The sequence below is a fragment of the Cololabis saira genome, chromosome 8 (genome assembly GCF_033807715.1).
Source record: "Cololabis saira isolate AMF1-May2022 chromosome 8, fColSai1.1, whole genome shotgun sequence".
Classification (NCBI taxonomy): domain Eukaryota; kingdom Metazoa; phylum Chordata; class Actinopteri; order Beloniformes; family Belonidae; genus Cololabis; species Cololabis saira.
This window is the reverse complement of record NC_084594.1, coordinates 43,054,550-43,072,454: the sequence shown is the minus strand read 5'-3', so window position 1 is coordinate 43,072,454 and position 17,905 is coordinate 43,054,550. Positions and strand designations below refer to the sequence as shown.

General features: G+C 45.1%; 1 protein-coding gene across 1 annotated transcript in view; it reads left to right on the top strand.

Annotated features, from left to right (window-relative positions):
- The first annotated feature begins 693 nt into the window (after positions 1-693).
- The window catches only part of mst1rb (macrophage stimulating 1 receptor b), a 30,925-nt gene continuing 13,713 nt past the window's right edge, over positions 694-17,905 (top strand). The window contains exons 1-9 of the mRNA XM_061728026.1: positions 694-794; positions 5,102-6,408; positions 12,031-12,207; positions 12,296-12,418; positions 13,492-13,662; positions 13,755-13,915; positions 14,066-14,201; positions 15,540-15,676; positions 15,977-16,156. Of these exons, the coding sequence (XP_061584010.1) occupies positions 5,203-6,408; positions 12,031-12,207; positions 12,296-12,418; positions 13,492-13,662; positions 13,755-13,915; positions 14,066-14,201; positions 15,540-15,676; positions 15,977-16,156 (2,291 nt within the window). The 5' untranslated portion in view covers positions 694-794; positions 5,102-5,202. The remainder of the gene's footprint in view (positions 795-5,101; positions 6,409-12,030; positions 12,208-12,295; positions 12,419-13,491; positions 13,663-13,754; positions 13,916-14,065; positions 14,202-15,539; positions 15,677-15,976; positions 16,157-17,905) is intronic.

Sequence of the window (17,905 nt, the reverse complement as noted above, 5' to 3'; positions counted from 1 at the left end):
ACAAAAACAGACATTATTAGATAGAATAAACAAATAAAATCAAACAAATACCGAACAGAGGTACCAGAAACAAGGTAACAAAAATGGTTTAAAAATCAAATATTAAGTTAAATAATTAGTTCTGAAAACTATCTAAAAATGTGCAAAAGCTTTGGTAAAATTAGTGATAAAAAAATCTAAAAAAACTACTGTAATACAAACCTTTGACCTTTTTTACTTGTCCTCAATACTCCACCCTCTCCTTAGAAGCTGTTTCCTTGCTTTTCTGGAGGCATGAAGTCATTTATGACATCACTATAAGAAATCTGATGGCCAACGTTGTTGTTAATACTAATAACTAATAGCTTTCATCCTCTTTCAGCAGTTAATATGCCAGCAGTATCTACTCGAGTCTGTTAACGTAATATTGTTTAGGTAATAATATTAATTATTGTGTTTTTGTACAATAACATACCTTTGATAATGTATGAATCATCATTTACACATAAAAAAATAATTTTAGTTTTTATTTTATTTTTTTTAACTCTTGGGTGCCCCCTAGTGGTCACGGGGCGCTAAGCAGCCGCTCAGTTCGCTTATGCCTTGGGCCGGTGTCGCTCTGTTCCGAGGCGGCAGAAGCAGCTGGGTGTGAAGCGGCGGGGAGGAGCCAGCAAGGGCCAGGAGGAGCCAGGAGGAGCCAGCTGCAGGACCGGACGAGAACCTGGACCCAAACAAACCTCTGCTCCAGGATAAAGGTGATGCCTCGGGGGTTGGACCTTCCTTCAGGCAGACAGCAGCCCAAATAACCTGCACAGGTACGTTTGAACATTCACAGCCAGTATGTGAAGCAAAAATGTGGAACTATTTAAAACACTGTGACTGGTTTTATTTTAATATTTCTTTTCTGCCAAAACTGTCACTTTCTTTTCTGATGAATGTAACACAGGAATGAAACGATGGTTTGTGTGTATGACTGGATTTATGAGGTGTGTGTAGTTTCCAGATGTAATATTTTGTTTGGTTCCAGCTCACTCTTAGAATGAGAAACAACATCTGTATGATACTGCTGCTGCTGTTCCTCAAAAGAGCCTTGAAACAGAATAGTTTTATGTCTTAAACCAAACTGTCTAGACAAATTGTTTTAAATCATTCATTGAGCTTTAGGTCAGAGAAGTGCAGGAGTGTGATTAAGACTTCCAAAATAAAGTAAATATGATGTCTCAGTTTGCACAGTGGCGTGTCCCAACAAATCCTCCTCAATCAGACAGATCTCTTTCTGTTCTCATGCAGAAACCCTGCAGAAATAGAGCAAAGCCGTGATGCGATGACGTCGGGGTAGATACGGTCAGAAGTCTCTGCTAGTCCCACAGGTTGTAGTTGTGAGTAGGAAATGAATCAGTGCCAGAATGCTGAAACCAGCTTACTGCTCTGTAAATGGCACAATGAATGGATCTGCTTTATCAAGCAAGAACATGAAGAAAGTCAATCAGTGCCATTAAAATGTATACACATGTCCTCAAAGCTTAAGCTTGGTTTCACATGGAGCCAAAAATGTTAAAATGTAACACAACATCAGTGGCGTTCTATGAATTATTGATGTTTTACTTCCACCGTTTCCATACACCTGCTTTCAGAAAGAACAAGAGTTGTTTCCTCAAATACCATTCTTCTTTTTATTGGAAGTTATTGGTCTAATCCAAGTTTCTTTATTTGTTCAGAAAATGTTTAGAGACTTTTTTTCTTCTTAACCTGGGAATCTTTTGAAAGGTACATGTTGTCTTCTAATCAGCAGTCCGTGCACATCTTTCCCCTTTGGAAGGCACGTAGCCTCTGTGACAGGAATGCAAAGTAGACCTACCGGGTTTGTGACTGCAGCCTTACTGTAATGTGTCTGGTTAATGATCCACCCTGCAACGTCTGTTCAGCATGCATAGAGCGCCTAGAGCCGAGTGCCGTGCAAAGACCGATCTGGATGAGCCATGGAAACAGTTTCATGACTACATTTTGCTATTTTTAATTTAAGCAGTGGTCATTTCTTTGTTATCAGCAGTCAACTTTCCAATGGTTTCCAATCACTCCTTTAGAGATTTTTGTTAGAGATTAACTAGAACAAACATGACCAAAATGATTTAGATGAAGAAAGAAGAAATCACAATAAAGACTTTTATCCACATCAAGTATCAGTGATGGACAAGAAACTGCAGATAGAGAACGAGTGGGCCGGTTTGTGGCACGGTGTAGGAACAATCATCTCATCTTGAATGAGAAAGGAGATGACTTTAGGGTGAATATCATGAACATGGTACAACTAAAAGGGCCATGAACACAGTGCAACGGTTATGAAAGCTGCATCTTCGGACACTCCATTTTTGTCAAATATTTTTTTTATACATAGTAGGAAACCATTATATCTTATCATAATCTGTTAAATTATACAGTTTTAAACAAATTTATATTCATTTTTATGAGCTTGCTTGAATATGTCTAATGCTAAATTGAGGTGAAACCATGACATTTTTCTTTGGACGCATTACGGTAATGAATTTGCCACTCCAAAATCAGTTAAAAAACATAAAAAATACTATTTTGGTACCAAACCATGAACTGTGCCACATAATAAACAGTGCATTTTCAAATAAAAGTGAATTATTTCAAGATTTTATGAGTATGTCTCTAAAATCTTCTAAGACATAGCTTAGGTTGGCTTCATGAGAATCACCTTTTAGGTGGAGCAGGTGTAAGTGAAGCCTGGCTCTGCTCTGGAACCTCTGGAGATGATCGTACAAAGACGGAGCCTTGCAAATCTACTGCTCTGTGTCTGTCAACGGGTGTTCCACAGGGCTCTGTATTGGGTCCAATCCTGTTCAGCATGTACATTAATGATCTGGCTTCTCTGTGTGGACAATGTGATGTATTAATGTATGCTGAGCGATGATACTGTTGTTTTTACACATGGAAAAACTGCAGAAGAGGTTGCAACTAAACTAACAGATGTTATGGTAAATGTTACATCTTGGCTTAACAACTGTTGTTTACAACTGAATGTTTCTAAGATAGTTTGTATGTTCCTCTCCAAGGTTCATAGTCATGTTGTAGAACAGGATGTTCTCATCTTAGGAGAGAGACTACAGGTTGTCTCAGAGTACAAGTATTTAAGAGTGGTCAAATTCAAAACCCACATCAAAAAAGTCTGCAATAAGGTAAAGTGTAGTTTATCAAATTTCAGGTTTTACCCAAGACTTTCTTTCAACTGAAGCAGCAAAGCTTTACCTTCATTCAATGGTTCTTTCCCACATTACCAATGCCTGATAAGTTGGTCAAATGCACACACTACTGATTTATAACCCCTGCAGTCACTATATAAACAAGTACTCAAAACCCTAGATAAGAAGCCATTAATGTATCATCACTGCCATATTTTATAAAAGTATAACCTGTTTAGGTTTTTAAAATCATGCACGGGTTAGCTCCTCCTCCTCCATCTGGCTTCATCAAACTCAAATCTACCTCCACCACTGGGTTACTAGAGGTGTAGCTAGGGCTGACTGCACATACCCATTTAGAATCAGTGCATTTAGCCAGGCAGTCTTCTCCTTCAAAGCATCCCGTCAGTGGAATTCAGTGCCACAATCAATTACAGAGTCCCCATCCTACTACTCATTCAAAAGTAGTGTTAAGAAGACTTCTTGTTTTATTCTGTTGCCATCAACCTGACGACCAAGGGACTACAGATGAAAATTAGCCTGATGGCTATATCTGGCATATTTACATTTATGTATTTACCTATTTAAATGTTTATTAATATGCACTGTCCCTATTCTAAATAAATAAATACATACATAATATTAAAAACGTTGGTGACAACCCTGAGCATCCTCTTCACAAGACAATCAGAAACAGACGGTTTTCAGTTAGATGTTCAGGTCTGCTGCAAAGCTGGATCTGCAGACCTCTGCAGTAGATCCTTCAGGCTCCTGAAAGAGATCCTTCAGGCTCCTGCAGGAGATCCTTCAGGCTCCTGAAAGAGATCCTTCAGGCTCCTGAAAGAGATCCTTCAGGCTCCTGCAGGAGATCCTTCAGGCTCCTGCAGGAGATCCTTCAGGCTCCTGCCGGTGCAGGACACGCCAGGAACCTCCTCATCACCCACCGCTTCCAACCGTAGAGTGACTGAGGAAAGAACAAATGAGTGCCAGGCCACTCTACGGAGCCCTTAAAGGGAAAGGGTTTTTTTTTTAAATATATAATGAGTTTTACGAGCGCGTAAGCCTAAATTATGGTTCAGCGTTAAAACGACGCAGAGCCTACACCGCAGGCTCTGCGTCGGAAATCGTCAGAAATCAGCCTTAAAGGTTTCACGCGCGCCACTCACTCGCTTTATTTTATACTATTTATATACTTTTTCTACTTTTACTGTGACCACCAAATAATGTAGTTTTCCTGCCTCCACCTCATCCACAACATCTCCATCTCAGTCTCCGTGAAATTTAGTGGCACGGTGGCTCGACACGTCTCATTCATTCTGACGCCCAAACAGGCTGCAGGAAGCCGCTGCGCATGCTCAGCAGGCTCATTCATATGCAAATACTACTTTGCATTGCCCGTTTATGGTATGAAGTGGGCGTGTAGAGGGTGGGATATGAGGCGAATTCACCTGCGCAACCTTTCAGCTGGACTGTGATTTATAAAGTGAACATTGCGTGCAAGTGTGCGTGCACACGGTTTTATAAATCCAGAATTTTTTTGCGCCCGCCATTTTCGGCTTTTGGGTTTAGGTGCACTTTTAGTATGAATCCTACACACTCTTTTATAAATGAGGCCCCAGATCATTGGGCGGTAGCACGGACTGGCTGGTTTTCTGGTAACCTCTCAGTGAGGTTGGCGTAAGATTCAGTTAGATTACTGCTTCAGGAGCTGGGATGCAGATTTGGTTAAAATTGCATTAAACCAGTCTCTTAAGTTAGATTTTTTCCTCTCTTTGCTTCAAGTGTGTTTGCTAAGTTCTCCTGACTGAAACGTTTAAATGTCTTCTCCAAGATGTCCCAAAGGAAGTTACAAACATGTTTATGATGCACATAATCATTCATGAAGGATTTCATGACTTGTTATATTTTACCCAATTCAGGTACCACTGGCTCGTGTTGAGGATGTTTTTGTTGCAACATCAGACCTCGAGGTAACCCCACGTCGTCTGTGCTGTGGTTTTCTTCTCCCCCTGGAGTTGAGATGGTCCACTGGACCGTATGTTGGAGGTCATGCGTCTGGCTGCAGACTCTGCTGGCCTTGGCCCTCGCCAACTGTCCCTCACTGGCTCCCAGCCCCGTCAACTTCTCCGTGGTGTACACCATGCCCTTCTTCCAGGCGCAGGGACCCATCCAGAACATAGTCAACAACTCATTCTACCAGGAAGTATATTTGGCTTCTCAGAATGTGATCGAAGCCGTCAACAGGAGCTTGGAAAAGGTGTGGGAGCTACGCACCGGGCCAGTTGGAAGCCCAGATTGTCAGATATGTGATTTATGTGACACTGAGAAGGATAGCCACTTTCTAGAGGACACAAACAACCAGGTCCTGCTGTTGGATACTCTCTTTATGTATTTATATTCTTGTGGAAGTTCTCAGTATGGCGTATGCTATTTCCATCAGCTGAAGCCTAACGGAAAACTGCCTTCAGTTTCGAAGTGTTTGTTCAGAAAGGAGTCTAACTCTGCAGCGTACTGTCCTGACTGTGTGGCGAGCCCTCTTGGTACTAAGGTCTCCATGGTGGAGGAAGGTCATACCGTCTACTTCTTTGTTGCTGCGTCTGTGAACGACAGTGTGACCCAGCGTTATGGAAGGAAATCCATATCGGTTCGCAGACCTCTGGCCACAGAAGATGGTTTCTACGGCGACGTGCGCGGCCTGACTGTGCTGCCCAGCCTGAGAAAGACGTACCACATTGAGTATGTCTACAGCTTTTTTACTCAAGAGTTTGTCTACTTCCTCTCAGTCCAGAGAGAAAGCCCAGATCAGGAGTCTTCACCATTTCAGACTCGTCTGGGACGTCTCCCGCGGAGCGAATGGGAGATGAAGAGGTATCGCGAGCTGATCCTGGAGTGTCGGTTTGAACCAAAACGCAGAAGAAGGAACATACCGAGCGAACCCTACAAGGATATTGTGTACAACGTGGTCCAGGCAGCGTATTTTGGCAAAGCCGGCAGGGAGCTGGCGGAGGAGCTGGGGGCAGAGGAGGAAGATGACATCCTTTATGGGGTGTTCGCTGTCACTGACGACAACGGGGTCACAGAGAATGACTCGGCTCTGTGCGCCTTCCCCATGGACAACGTCAATAAAGCAATTGTTGATGGGGTGGATGATTGTTGTGAGTCAGGACCAGAGCAGCTCTCCAGAGGGATCTGCCACTTCCAGTCCTGTGAGAGCTGTCCTCATGAGGTGAGCCCTTCAGCCCACAAACAAACTTGCACTAGGAAACTTCATTTGACTGAAAACACTCAGATTTATCTCAAGGCCAAGCCAGGAAACAGGCAAGTAAAGTCAGGAGGCGAATACAGTTGAATTTATTATTCACTGACAATATGTGAGAGGGATATTAGAAGGAGATAAGATCATAGATACACTCCTGGCAACATATCACTGATTTTCAGATTATGATATTGATTAAAATCTATCTCCTGATTCACAGTTTTACCCACTTCCTGAGCGAGTGTGCAGACGGATGAGAATCTTACTACGAGGGTGCTGAGATTTCAATAAGTTGTGGCATCTTTTGATTTCACATCTGCATGAAGAAAGTTTTGGACAAGGAATTTTAGCATTTATTTTGCCGCAGTTAGAAGAAGAGTCCTTGGATGCAGAGATTTGTAACAAGTATGAGAAAAATCCCAAGAGCATGAGTTTAACCCTTGTGCTGTCTTCGGGTCAAAATGACCTAATTCTCCTTCCTTCCTTCCTTCCTTCCTTCCTTCCTTCCTTCCTTCCTTCCTTCCTTCCTTCCTTCCTTCCTTCCTTCCTTCCTTCCTTCCTTCCTTCCTTCCTTCCTTCCTTCCTTCCTTCCTTCCTTCCTTCCTTCCTTCTTTCCTTCCTTCCTTCCTTCCTTCCTTCCTTCCTTCCTTCCTTCCTTCCTTCCTTCCTTTCCTCCCTCCCTCCCTCCCTCTCTCCCCCCTTCCTTCCTTCCTTCCTTCCTTCCTTCCTTCCTTCCTTCCTTCCTTCCTTCCTTCCTTCCTTCCTTCCTTCCTTCCTTCCTTCCTTCCTTCCTTCCTTCCTTCCTTCCTTCCTCCCTCCCTCCCTTCCTTCCTTCCTTCCTTCCTTCCTTCCTTCCTTCTTTATTTCCTCCTGCTCTCTCCTTCCTTTCCTCTTTTCTCTCTTCTTCCTTCCTTCCTTCCTTCCTTCCTTCCTTCCTTCCTTCCTTCCTTCCTTCCTTCCTTCCTTCCTTCCTTCCTTCCTTCCTTCCTTCCTTCCTCCTGCTCTCTCCTTCCTTCTTCCCTTCCTCTTTTCTCTCTTCCTCCCTCCCCCCTTCCTTCCTTCCTTCCTTCCTTCCTTCCTTCCTTCCTTCCTTCCTTCCTTCCTTCCTCCCTCCCTCCCTTCCTTCCTTCCTTCCTTCCTTCCTTCCTTCCTTCCTTCTTTATTTCCTCCTGCTCTCTCCTTCCTTTCCTCTTTTCTCTCTTCCTTCCTTCCTTCCTTCCTTCCTTCCTTCCTTCCTTCCTTCCTTCCTTCCTTCCTTCCTTCCTTCCTTCCTTCCTTCCTTCCTTCCTTCCTTCCTTCCTTCCTTCCTTCCTTCCTTCCTCCTGCTCTCTCCTTCCTTCTTCCCTTCCTCTTTTCTCTCTTCCTCCCTCCCCCCTTCCTTCCTTCCTTCCTTCCTTCCTTCCTTCCTTCCTTCCTTCCTTCCTTCCTTCCTTCCTTCCTTCCTTCCTTCCTTCCTTCCTTCCTTCCTTCCTTCCTCACTCCATCCCCCCTTCCTTCCTTCCTTCCTTCCTTCCTTCCTTCCTTCCTTCCTTCCTTCCTTCCTTCCTTCCTTCCTTCCTTCCTTCCTTCCTTCCTTCCTCCCTCCCATGCCTTCCTTCCTTCCTTCCTTCCTTCCTTCCTTCCTTCCTTCCTTCCTTCCTTCCTTCCTTCCTTCCTTCCTTCCTTCCCTCCTTCCTTCCTCCCTCCCTCCCTCTCTCCCCCTTCCTTCCTTCCTTCCTTCCTTCCTTCCTTCCTTCCTTCCTCCCTCCCTCCCTCCCTCCCTCCCTCCCTTCCTTCCTTCCTTCCTTCCTTCCTTCCTTCCTTCCTTCCTTCCTTCCTTCCTTCCTTCCTTCCTTCCTTCCTTCCTTATTTCCTCCTGCTCTCTCCTTCCTTCTTCCCTTCCTCTTTTCTCTCTTCCTTCCTTCCATCCTTCATTCCGTCCTTCCTTCCTTCCTTCCTTCCTTCCTTCCTTCCTTCCTTCCTTCCTTCCTTCCTTCCTTCCTTCCTTCCTTCCTTCCTTCCTTCCTTCCTTCCTTCCCTCCTTCCTTCCTCCCTCCCTCCCTCTCTCCCCCCTTCCTTCCTTCCTTCCTTCCTTCCTTCTTCCTTCCTTCCTTCCTTATTTCCTTCCTTCCTTCCTCCCTCCCTCCCTCCCTCCCTCCCTCCCTCCCTCCCTCCCTCCCTCCCTTCCTTCCTTCCTTCCTTCCTTCCTTCCTTCCTTCCTTCCTTCCTTCCTTCCTTCCTTCCTTCCTTCCTTCCTTCCTTCCTTCCTTATTTCCTCCTGCTCTCTCCTTCCTTCTTCCCTTCCTCTTTTCTCTCTTCCTTCCTTCCTTCCTTCCTTCCTTCCTTCCTTCCTTCCTTCCTTCCTTCCTTCCTTCCTTCCTCCTGCTCTCTCCTTCCTTCTTCCCTTCCTCTTTTCTCTCTTCCTCCCTCCCCCTTCCTTCCTTCCTTCCTTCCTTCCTTCCTTCCTTCCTTCCTTCCTTCCTTCCTTCCTTCCTTCCTTCCTTCCTTCCTTCCTTCCTTCCTTCCTTCCTTATTTCCTCCTGCTCTCTCCTTCCTTCTTCCCTTCCTCTTTTCTCTCTTCCTTCCTTCCATCCTTCCTTCCTTCCTTCCTTCCTTCCTTCCTTCCTTCCTTCCTTCCTTCCTTCCTTCCTTCCTTCCTTCCTTCCTTCCTTCCTTCCTTCCTTCCTCCCTCCCTCACTCCATCCCCCCTTCCTTCCTTCCTTCCTTCCTTCCTTCCTTCCTTCCTTCCTTCCTTCCTTCCTTCCTTCCTTCCTTCCTTCCTTCCTTCCTTCCTTCCTTCCTTCCTCCCTCCCTCCCTTCCTTCCTTCCTTCCTTCCTTCCTTTCCTCCCTCCCTCCCTCCCTCTCTCCCCCCTTCCTTCCTTCCTTCCTTCCTTCCTTCCTTCCTTCCTTCCTTCCTTCCTTCCTTCCTTCCTTCCTCCCTCCCTCCCTTCCTTCCTTCCTTCCTTCCTTCCTTCCTTCCTTCCTTCCTTCCTTCTTTATTTCCTCCTGCTCTCTCCTTCCTTTCCTCTTTTCTCTCTTCCTTCCTTCCTTCCTTCCTTCCTTCCTTCCTTCCTTCCTTCCTTCCTTCCTTCCTTCCTTCCTTCCTTCCTTCCTTCCTTCCTTCCTTCCTTCCTTCCTTCCTTCCTTCCTTCCTTCCTTCCTTCCTTCCTTCCTTCCTCCTGCTCTCTCCTTCCTTCTTCCCTTCCTCTTTTCTCTCTTCCTCCCTCCCCCCTTCCTTCCTTCCTTCCTTCCTTCCTTCCTTCCTTCCTTCCTTCCTTCCTTCCTTCCTTCCTTCCTTCCTTCCTCCCTCCCTCCCTCCCTTCCTTCCTTCCTTCCTTCCTTCCTTCCTTCTTTATTTCCTCCTGCTCTCTCCTTCCTTTCCTCTTTTCTCTCTTCCTTCCTTCCTTCCTTCCTTCCTTCCTTCCTTCCTTCCTTCCTTCCTTCCTTCCTTCCTTCCTTCCTTCCTTCCTTCCTTCCTTCCTTCCTTCCTTCCTCCTGCTCTCTCCTTCCTTCTTCCCTTCCTCTTTTCTCTCTTCCTTCCTTCCTTCCTTCCTTCCTTCCTTCCTTCCTTCCTTCCTTCCTTCCTTCCTTCCTTCCTTCCTTCCTTCCTTCCTTCCTTCCTTCCTTCCTTATTTCCTCCTGCTCTCTCCTTCCTTCTTCCCTTCCTCTTTTCTCTCTTCCTTCCTTCCATCCTTCATTCCGTCCTTCCTTCCTTCCTTCCTTCCTTCCTTCCTTCCTTCCTTCCTTCCTTCCTTCCTTCCTTCCTTCCTTCCTTCCTTCCTTCCTTCCTTCCTTCCTTCCTTCCTTCCTTCCTTCCTTCCTCACTCCATCCCCCCTTCCTTCCTTCCTTCCTTCCTTCCTTCCTTCCTTCCTTCCTTCCTTCCTTCCTTCCTTCCTTCCTTCCTCCCTCCCATGCCTTCCTTCCTTCCTTCCTTCCTTCCTTCCTTCCTTCCTTCCTTCCTTCCTTCCTTCCTTCCTTCCTTCCTTCCTTCCTTCCCTCCTTCCTTCCTCCCTCCCTCCCTCTCTCCCCCTTCCTTCCTTCCTTCCTTCCTTCCTCCCTCCCTCCCTCCCTTCCTTCCTTCCTTCCTTCCTTCCTTCCTTCCTTCCTTCCTTCCTTCCTTCCTTCCTTCCTTCCTTCCTTCCTTCCTTCCTTCCTTCCTTCCTTCCTTCCTTCCTTCCTTCCTTATTTCCTCCTGCTCTCTCCTTCCTTCTTCCCTTCCTCTTTTCTCTCTTCCTTCCTTCCATCCTTCATTCCGTCCTTCCTTCCTTCCTTCCTTCCTTCCTTCCTTCCTTCCTTCCTTCCTTCCTTCCTTCCTTCCTTCCTTCCTTCCTTCCTTCCTTCCTTCCTTCCTTCCCTCCTTCCTTCCTCCCTCCCTCCCTCTCTCCCCCCTTCCTTCCTTCCTTCCTTCCTTCCTTCCTTCCTTCCTTCCTTCCTTCCTTATTTCCTTCCTTCCTTCCTTCCTCCCTCCCTCCCTCCCTCCCTCCCTCCCTTCCTTCCTTCCTTCCTTCCTTCCTTCCTTCCTTCCTTCCTTCCTTCCTTCCTTCCTTCCTTCCTTATTTCCTCCTGCTCTCTCCTTCCTTCTTCCCTTCCTCTTTTCTCTCTTCCTTCCTTCCTTCCTTCCTTCCTTCCTTCCTTCCTTCCTTCCTTCCTTCCTTCCTTCCTTCCTCCTGCTCTCTCCTTCCTTCTTCCCTTCCTCTTTTCTCTCTTCCTCCCTCCCCCTTCCTTCCTTCCTTCCTTCCTTCCTTCCTTCCTTCCTTCCTTCCTTCCTTCCTTCCTTCCTTCCTTCCTTCCTTCCTTCCTTCCTTCCTTCCTTCCTTATTTCCTCCTGCTCTCTCCTTCCTTCTTCCCTTCCTCTTTTCTCTCTTCCTTCCTTCCATCCTTCCTTCCTTCCTTCCTTCCTTCCTTCCTTCCTTCCTTCCTTCCTTCCTTCCTTCCTTCCTTCCTTCCTTCCTTCCTTCCTTCCTTCCTTCCTTCCTTCCTTCCTTCCTTCCTCCCTCCCTCACTCCATCCCCCCTTCCTTCCTTCCTTCCTTCCTTCCTTCCTTCCTTCCTTCCTTCCTTCCTTCCTTCCTTCCTTCCTTCCTTCCTTCCTTCCTTCCTTCCTTCCTTCCTTCCTTCCTTCCTTCCTTCCTCTTTCCTTGATCCAAAGACAACACAAGGGTTAAGGAGTTGTGTAAAGCGTCAACAAAGACCAACTCAGCATTGCTGAGAGTAATCGGAGTCAAACACAACTAATGGCATCACACATGCTGTGTTAAATGAGCTTCAACTCAGACTATGAATCACTGGCTAGTCTTCAGACTTCACCATACATACATACCATACAGTGGCAGATGTTGATTGCTTTTTTTTTTATTGTAGCTGCTTTAATATAATTGAAAACTGACTCAAGGCCTACTATTTAGCTTGTTTCTGCAAATTGACCTGCTTGGCTACTGACATGTGTTTTTTCTTGGATTACATGGCTCTTCAAGAGGTTACAGCCCTTATCCCCCCTCGGTCTTCACCGTACAGAATAAGCGAGCCATCCATACAATTAACATGTTCAGTCGTAGATGACGTCTGCCTCACTTTGTTGCTTTCTTTGCTGCTGCTGCTGAACCTGACACCAGAGCGTGGAGAACAACCCCCTGTGCAGAGACCACCCCACCATGGTGTCCAAGCCCTACTACCGAGTGGATCTCTTCAACAGGGAGATGACCAACGTCCTGCTCACGTCTCTCCTGGTCACAACCATAGAGAGCAAGACCGTTGCTCACATCGGCACCTCCACTGGACGTCTGCTTCAGGTTTGCAGCATCGGTCCTCTCCAGTTAACTCGTTGTTCAACTGGACCCACAGTGATTGGCTGCTGATTGTTTTTGTCTGCATTGGCAGCTGGTATTGACGAGATCCAGCCCTGTTGTCTTTGCTAATTACTCCCTGGTGGAGAATCAGAGGGTGTCCCCCATCGCTGCTGTGTACTCTTCAGAGTATCTCCTGTTTGTGATTGGAGACAAGGTACAGTTGCATTCCTTTACCAGGGTATTTAAGCCAATGTCTCTGCTCAGACGTATGTTATGGATATAGATATGTTATATGTAGGTATGTATATAGATATATTGAGTTATATTATATGTACAGTATTTATATATCTATATCTCTATTAATATATATTGATTAATAGTTATATATATGTCGATATATAGATTTATAGTAATTTTTATGTATATAATTGGAGGTAAATATATGAACCAGTGTATATATAGCATATCTACTCTTATATAGTTATTCAAGTATATTGTTATATCATTGCTGTCTATTGTTCTCAATTATATTGTAGTATTATAAAGTAATGATAATGTAATACTATGCATTATATTTACTTTATTTTTTTAACTTTAGTACATCTAAATGCTGGGCATTTGTTTTGTTTTCTTTTGTTTGCTTTGATTAGTTTTTGACTATATTTATATATACATATAATTGAGTATTATATCCCTATATTGAATATATATATATATATATATATATATATATATATATATATATATATATATATATATATATATATATATATATATATATATATATATATATATTATTATTTTTTTACTTTTTTGTATTCTTTTTTTAACATGCATGTTCGAAATAAAATCTTCAAATCACAATCATGTGATATGAAAGAGGCTCTAGCTGAAACTTTTCCTCAGCATTTCGATGACATGTCAGTCCGATTAGATTGCAAACAGGCTGGGAAATGTGACACAGCTGGACATGTATTTTGACTCTCTACAGTAGGTCTGGGTGGATATTACAGAATGGGACTGGACCAGTAACGTCATGAAATGGATCTGCTGGAACAATGAAAGTCTAGTGCAGCTCAGCATCTATAGTCCATGTTATGTGTCTGGTTAAGCTGGTTTAAAGACTAACTTGGAAAATTACTCTTTTACTAATTTGTGTTAAAATAATGCATATGAACAAAGAGAAATGAAAACGAAAGTTTTTGAGGATGGCTGGCTGATTAGTCCTGCGATGCAGCTGCAGTACTAACCTCATTAATGTATGCAGGTATGTTTTTCACCGTGCAGATGATTCAGGTGCCTCAGCGAGGGCCGGGCTGTCAGCACTTCATGACCTGTGCCGTGTGTCTGACGGCGCCAAAGTTCATGGGCTGTGGCTGGTGCTCCGGAGTGTGTTCATGGGAGAGTGAGTGCCAAAGACGCTGGAGAAATGAATCCTGCCCGCCTGAGATCACCGGGGTGAGGTTTGGTCTGTAGCGCAGAGTACAAATGCATCTTTGTACAGGTTGCTGTCAAACAGATGCCATATATATTCTGTTTCATTGATATAGTTTTTTCCGCGGGCCGCTCCCCCTGACGGTCAAACAGAGCTCACAGTTTGTGGAAGTGAGTTCCAGTCACCTTTAAGGCCCGCTATCACTTCCAGGACCCACCAGGTCCGAGTAGGTCACACCGCCTGCACCCTGATTCCCCTCAAGAGCAACAACAGCCAGTGAGTGATGCCGTGACCCGACGCTGCAATCGTACTTTGGAAAATCCACCCTCTGCTCTAAAGATAAACTACAAACATGTGATTTCCTTCCCCTTCTTTCTGTCTTGCAACCAAACTAATCTGCAAATAATTTCTTGTTCCCTTGCTCAGTTTAGTATGTAAGATTCGCTCTGGGACCACTAACCTGTCCAAACCAGTCGACATCACGGTGGAAGTGCACGAGGGCAAGGTGGAAGGCCACTACGCTATTGACGGGAAGGCCGAAATTCCAGGCTTTGCATTCGTGGTAATCGTCTAAAAAGTCACGCTCACCAGAATGTTTAAGATGTTTAAAGGGGACATATTATGGCATTTAATGTATATTTTAAACAGGCCTTGAATGTCTTAAAAACAATCTAAAGCTTGTTTTTTCTACATAAATCAGAAATTCAGCCTGTGGGGCATGTCACTAGTTTTACCGCTTCTAACCCCTTTTTCTGTGCTCCATTCTAAGGGAAGGGGGGGTATGATAATGAGGCTCTGCGCTGATTGGCTGCTTGAATGACGTGTAGGAGGGGAGGGAACAAAGCGTCGCTCCGGGGAGAATAGCAGCGGCTGCGTAGCAAAGCGTGTCCACGGTTCTGCGTTAAATCGACACGTACCCTACGCATAGGCTCTGCGTTGGTGTAACGCGGAACCATAAATCAGCCTTTAGTCACCTCGTCTTCACACAGGAAGATTGAATTTAATTCTAAACAGGTACACCACGGTTATTTACTCCAATTCCTCATCATTTCACTTCTTATGTTACAAGACAAATGAATCCTGTTAACTGTAAAGAAATCACAACACTGAATTTTCACAAATGGCAACTTTATTGTTAAAATATATAAATAAAACTATTGCTGGCTCAAGGAAGGACCGCGCGTCTTCTGAATGTGAACAGCTCCAGGTGCTTGAAAGATCTGAAACCACAGAAGAAAAATGTATTACGGTACTAATAGAGCCGCCGGCTCTCCCGGAGCCCTGGGTTCGGAGCTCCGAGCCCGGGGCTCCTCGACGGTCCGGTCCGTATGCGGCGCCGGGGCTCCGGAGCTAAGCTAAATACTAGAAATACTTAGCCCATGCAAAGATCATACAAATATAAATAACATAAAAAAAAGGAACTTACCGCTTACTCGTGTGCAGTTGCCGGGTCCGTGCTGTGTGATCTGATCCTTTTATGAGGGTAAATGTCGATGCAAAATCTCATTTCTACTCTCCCTCGTTGTTCAAACAGTCACCGCTGCTGAACAATGGCGGACGCTCCGGCCGGCTGAGCTGGTTGTGGGCGTGGTTTCAGCAGCGGAGGAGACCGAGGGCGTGGTTTGCATTTTGGTGACGTAAAGAAAATGCACAAATCTAAATGGTCCGTAGAAACCACATGACACTGGGGGATTCAGTCGGGCGGGGGAGAACAGACCTTTCAGATTTTCATGGGATATCATCTTTTCTGTGTTGGCAGGGTGAGGGGAGACCACTTTATATATGTTAAAAAAAGAAAAAACTTTTTTTCATAATAGGTCCCCTTTAAGATGCAGATGTTTCAAGTGTTTTTCAGTTTATGCATCTTTCATTAAACCAGTGAGATACACTGTTGTTCTAGATTCCCAACATCTCAGAAATCCAGCCGAATTATGGGCCCCGTGTGGGAGGAACGTTCATCACAGTGACGGGGACTCACCTGGATGCTGGAAAGACCAGAAGAGTCACTCTTAATGATGTGCCCTGCCCCATAAAAAGGTGAAGGAATGCATTTCCTTGTGTCACACATACTTCACTCAGAAGGTTAAGTTTCTGCCCTGCAGCCTTGCTTTCCAAGAATTAAGTAGACGAAATGCTGCACACATACTTTTATCGCTGGGAACTATCGAGTAAACACGCTTAGACTTGTCTTTGGAAACTAATAAGGAGGAGAAGGAGGGCTGACTCAGCGTGAAAGAAATTTATACTGTATGTTTTTTCTGACCGTTGGAAATACACTAAGATTAAATCTGTGTCTCAGATGAATTCTGAAGACAAGTCGTTCTCTGTCTCTCTCAGTGTCACAGATTCTGTGGGCAATGTGTCATCCATCATCTGTCTGTCCCAGCCCATCTCAGAAGTGAGGGATGTCCCGCTCAGTGTTTTCATTGACAAGTCTCCTGTTCGCACGACAAAAGTGTTTTATTACAAAGAAAACCCGAAGATTACAGCGGTACTGCCGGAGTGCAGCTTTGACAGGTACGGAAACAGTTGTGTAGGGGGTCCTGATCTGTCGACACAGAAGAAAAAACCGAGGACATGGTTGATTTCTGTACAGTTTATTCTCTTTAAGTTATTAGGGGAAAGTACAAGCACATCAGAAAAATGTTGGCATGGTGAACAAATGCAAATTTGAAAGTGATGCAGTGATTCCTGAATGTAATTTTATTTATTTTACATGTTTTGTCCTCTAAACCTTATTACATTTAATCTATTCAGCCTTTCAGACCCACACTATTCACTAAAATGTTAATTTTTCTTCTACTACAGCGTTTTACACATGTGGACGCATGAGTTAATATCCTTGCGTTAAAGAGAAAAGAGAAACCGTTAAAGACAAACCCACAACCCTCACTGAAATAACTTGGAACTAACTAATGAAAGGTTGACGGTCAAATGATCTATAACGTCACACCGTTCCACATTTATACATGTAGCATTAAAATGGACCCTGGTCCCGGTTTCAGCCATAAAACAGCTAAAATATACACTACATAAAAAAAGAACAGTATAAAAGTAACAACATCTATAAAAAAACACCAAAATATACACTGTGCATAAATAAACCTGCATAGGAGCTTGAGTTAGTGCAAAATTCAGGCTAGGAGGCACAGGAGTCGACCGGTAAAGACCTTAGTGCAGCACTGTACTGTCCAGTATTTGAGGGGGTTGTAGCGCTCGTGTGTGTGTGTGTATGTGTATGTGTGTGAGGGACGGGGTGATTGTGGTGGGTGGGCATCTACCTTCTGGGAAGAAGCTGTTTCTCAGTCTGGTGGTCCTGGTCTGGATGCTGTGCAGCCTTCTGCCTGAGGAGAGGATGTTTGTGGTCCTTCAGGATAGAGGCGGTCCTCCTCCTGGGTCTGCTGGTGCCTCTGCGCTGCTTACACCACCCTCTGCAAAGCCTTCCTCTCTGCAGCTGTGCAGCTTCCATACCACACAGTGCCAGTGCAGAGGATGCGCTCCACCGCCCCTGGATAGAAAGCTCCCCAGGCTGGTATGTCACAGCTTCTTGAGGAAGCAGAGGTGCTGGTGGATCTTATTGATCAGCAGGGAGGTGTTTTGGCTCCTGGTCCGGTCCTCCAACAGGCTTAATCCCAGGTACCTATAGCTGGAGCCCATTTCTACATCTGCGTCTTCGATGTGCAAGGGACAGGGGGGAATGTCTGATTCTCCGGAAGTCCACCACCATCTCTTTGGTCTTTCTCACATTGATGCTGAGGTTGTTGTCTCTGCACCAGCCCAACAGGAGTTCCACCTCTTTTGTTGGTGATGTGTCCTACCACTGCTGTATCGTCAGTGAACGATATTGCAGCTCGGATGTGTTGGAGAGCGAGTCATATGTGAGCAGGGTGAACAGGAATGGGTTCAACACACAGCCCTGGGGGGAGCCAGTGTTGATGGTGATGGGCGAGAAGGCGATGTTGTGGATCCTCACAGTTCGGCACCTGTCTGTTAGGAAGTCCAAGACCCAGTTCCCCAGTGAAGGACTGAGCCCCAGAGTAGATAGGGAAACTATCAGAATCCGTGGGATGATTGTGTTAAAGGCAGAGGAAAAGTCTAGAAGAGCACACAGGCGTATGCATTCCTGTCCTCCAGATGGGTGAGGGCTGTGTGGACCACCGATGAGATGGCATCATTGGTGGAACGGTTTTTCCTGTTGGCATATTGGTGCGGGTCCAAAATGGCGTCAATGAAACCATTAATGTGGGCCATAACTTACCTTCATGA